The sequence below is a fragment of the Temnothorax curvispinosus genome, unplaced genomic scaffold, assembly GCF_003070985.1.
Source record: "Temnothorax curvispinosus isolate PA1 unplaced genomic scaffold, ASM307098v1 QBEX01007067.1, whole genome shotgun sequence".
Lineage (NCBI taxonomy): Eukaryota > Metazoa > Arthropoda > Insecta > Hymenoptera > Formicidae > Temnothorax > Temnothorax curvispinosus.
Window position 1 is genome coordinate 1 of NW_020216847.1, and position 2,789 is coordinate 2,789.

General features: G+C 59.0%; 1 protein-coding gene across 1 annotated transcript; it reads right to left on the reverse strand.

Annotated features, from left to right (window-relative positions):
* Window positions 1–75: 75 nt before the first annotated feature.
* On the reverse strand, window positions 76–2,753 carry LOC112456659 (the record flags this gene model as incomplete). Its single annotated transcript, XM_025019350.1, has 1 exon — window positions 76–2,753. A coding segment is annotated over exon 1 (2,678 nt), but the record flags the coding sequence as incomplete, so codon positions are not given.
* Between the last annotated feature and the right edge of the window lie 36 nt (window positions 2,754–2,789).

A 2,789-nucleotide genomic window follows, 5' to 3' on the forward strand; every position in this document is an offset into this window, starting at 1 on the left:
ATTTTAGCTAATACGGTAGTGGGGGCGAGCCACCCCAGCGGATCGAATAGCCGAGCGGCTAAAGATAAGACCGACCGCTTCGTAATAGCCTCCAGTTGGGTCAGTTGCGTCGAGTAGGCGAACTGATCTTCGCGTGGATGCCAACGCAGCCCGAGGGTCAAGTGGCTCTCTCCCGGGAGCCACCACCGGGGCTCGCGTTGAAGGCGATCCTCAGGAGGGACCTCATCGAGTATCGACGCCTCGTTCGCCGACCACTTCTTGAGCGGGAAGCCGCCCGCCATGCAGATTCGGTCCAGCTGACGACGGATCTCTTTGGCTCTCGAGATCGTGTCCGCGCCAGACAATACGTCGTCCATGTAGGTCTCCAGTAGGAGGGCGATAGCTCCTAGCGGGAACTCAACTCCCTCGTCCTTGGCCAGCTGATGGAGCGTGCGAATCGCTAGAAACGCGGAACAAGCAAGCCCGTACGTGAGGGTGATTAGGAGAAATTCCAGCAACACATTGCTAGGGCTCTCACGCCAGACTATGCGCTGCAGATCCCTGTCTTCCGGGTGGACTTCGATCTGCCGGTACATTTTCTCTATGTCCGCCGCGAAAACGTACCGGTGACGCCGCCAACGGAGTAAGATCTCTGCCAAAGCCGGCAGCAAGTTCGGCCCGGTCTGCAGATACTTATTTAGCGCCGCCCCCGTCGGCAGCGCGGAAGAACCGTTGAAGACGACTCGCAATTTCGTCGTCGTGCTGGTTTCCTTCATCACTCCATGGTGAGGCAGATAGCAGACGGCCATTTTCGCCGGATCGGCCGGAGGATCGACCGGCGTCATATGCCCGAGCTCGACGTATTGACGCATGAAATCGGTATACAGCGCATGGAAGGAAGCATCCCGCGCGAACTTCGCTTCCATGGCCTTCATCACGCGAACGGCCGCGCGGCGCGTACCACAGAGATTCGGCATCGGCTCGACGACGGGGAGTCGCACCACGTAGCGCCCGTCGGGCTTACGCGAATGTGTGCGCGCGAAATGTTCCTCACACTCCTGATCGGCTTTCGAGAGCGGTCCGGCAGCCGACGGAACCTCCTCCTGCTCCCAAAATCGCCTCACTAGTTGCGACAGTTCGTCCTCGACACGGCACTGGTAGGATTGCGCGAAGTGACTCGAAGCACCTTCACCGATAGCGCCAGACAGAATCCAGCCAAGAGTCGTGTTTTGCGCGACGGGCTCGCGACTACCCCCTTTGCGAAGTCCCTCTTGCAATATTTCCGCGTAAACGTCGGCACCGAGGAGAATGTCCACCGAGTCGGACGCGCTGAACTCGGGGTCCGCCAGCTCCAGACCCCGAAGATGAGACCACGCTTCAGCGCCGGCCTCGATACCGCCGGCGTATATTGTGAGCCGGGGGAGTACGAGCGCGGAGACCGACATCGCGGGGCCGTCGGTTCGCGGCGCGAGAGTCAGCGATACGCGTCCTTTTGCGACGGCCGTTTTCTGTCCGCCGACGCCGAATATCGAAACCGACGTGCGAGAACGCGGTAACTTTAATCTTTGCGCGAGGCGCTCGGTCACAAGGGACGACTCCGATCCCTGGTCGACCAGCGCGCGAGCGTGATGCAAGGTTCCGAACCGATCGGCTACGCGAACGCGAGCGGTGGCGAGGAGCACCGCGCTCGGCTTTACGGCAAGTCTTTGAGCCGCGTGAACCGTCTTCGTGACCTCGACCTCGCGACACGCATCGTGGACGGAAGTATGGTGTCGCGCGCCACACGCTGCACACCCCTTCTTCGACGCGCACTCACTGACCTTGTGAGAACCGAGGCAGTTCAGGCACAGGTTCTTGTTGTCGACGAGCTGCTTCCGTTCCTGGGCTGTTTTCCTCTTGTAGTCCTCGCAGAACATGAGGATATGGTCCTTTTGGCGGCAGTGGCAACGACCTCGCTTGGCGTCCGGATTTCCCTCCTGCTTCCGAGCGAGGTGGCTCCGCGCGGATTTGGCGGCTCCGCTCGCGGCCTTACCGGCGGCTCCGTCGACCTTAGCAGGCTGCATCGACTCGAGCGTATGCAGCTGCCGATCCAGGAATTGCTCGAGAGTCGCATACGTCGGAGGCTCGGTCGTGTCGCCGATTGACGTTTCCCACTCGCGTCGCGAACGCGGATCCAGTAGCTCGACCGCCAGATAAACGAATAAGTCCTCGCTACGGTTTATAGGCCGACCGATACTCGCCAACGAGCTGACCGTTGCTTTGACGCCGTGGAAAATCTTTCGAAGCTCGACCGCCGATTCACTCTTCATTTTAGTTAGCGCAAGGAAATTGGACAGATACGCGCGGGTGAGAAGTCGCTTGTTCTCATAATACGCATTCAATACGTCCCACGCACTGTTATAATTTTCGGCCGTCGTCGCGATATTCCGGACTAATAACTCAGCCTCACCTTTCAAGGAAGTTTTGAGGTAGTGCAGCTTTTCCACCGGCGTCGTGTTAGCGTCCCGGCCTATGAGAGAGTGGAAGAGGTCGCGGAACGACGGCCAGTCCTCGTATTTGCCTGAGAATTCCGGCAGCTGAATCCGCGGTAACGTGGTGCGATTCGTCGTTGTCGCCGTCTCCGAAGTCTCATTCTTAGTTGCAGCCTCCTCCCTCGCCTTGTGCGACAGGAGGACGTCCAGGAACATTCCCTTCTGCGTTAAGAAGGTCTCCTCCACCAAAGCCGGGAGGTCCTGTTCCTTATAGTCAGTGGCGGCAAGGACGTCTGGAGGCATTAATAGCAGTTTGCCGTGTTGTTCCTCGAACTTGTT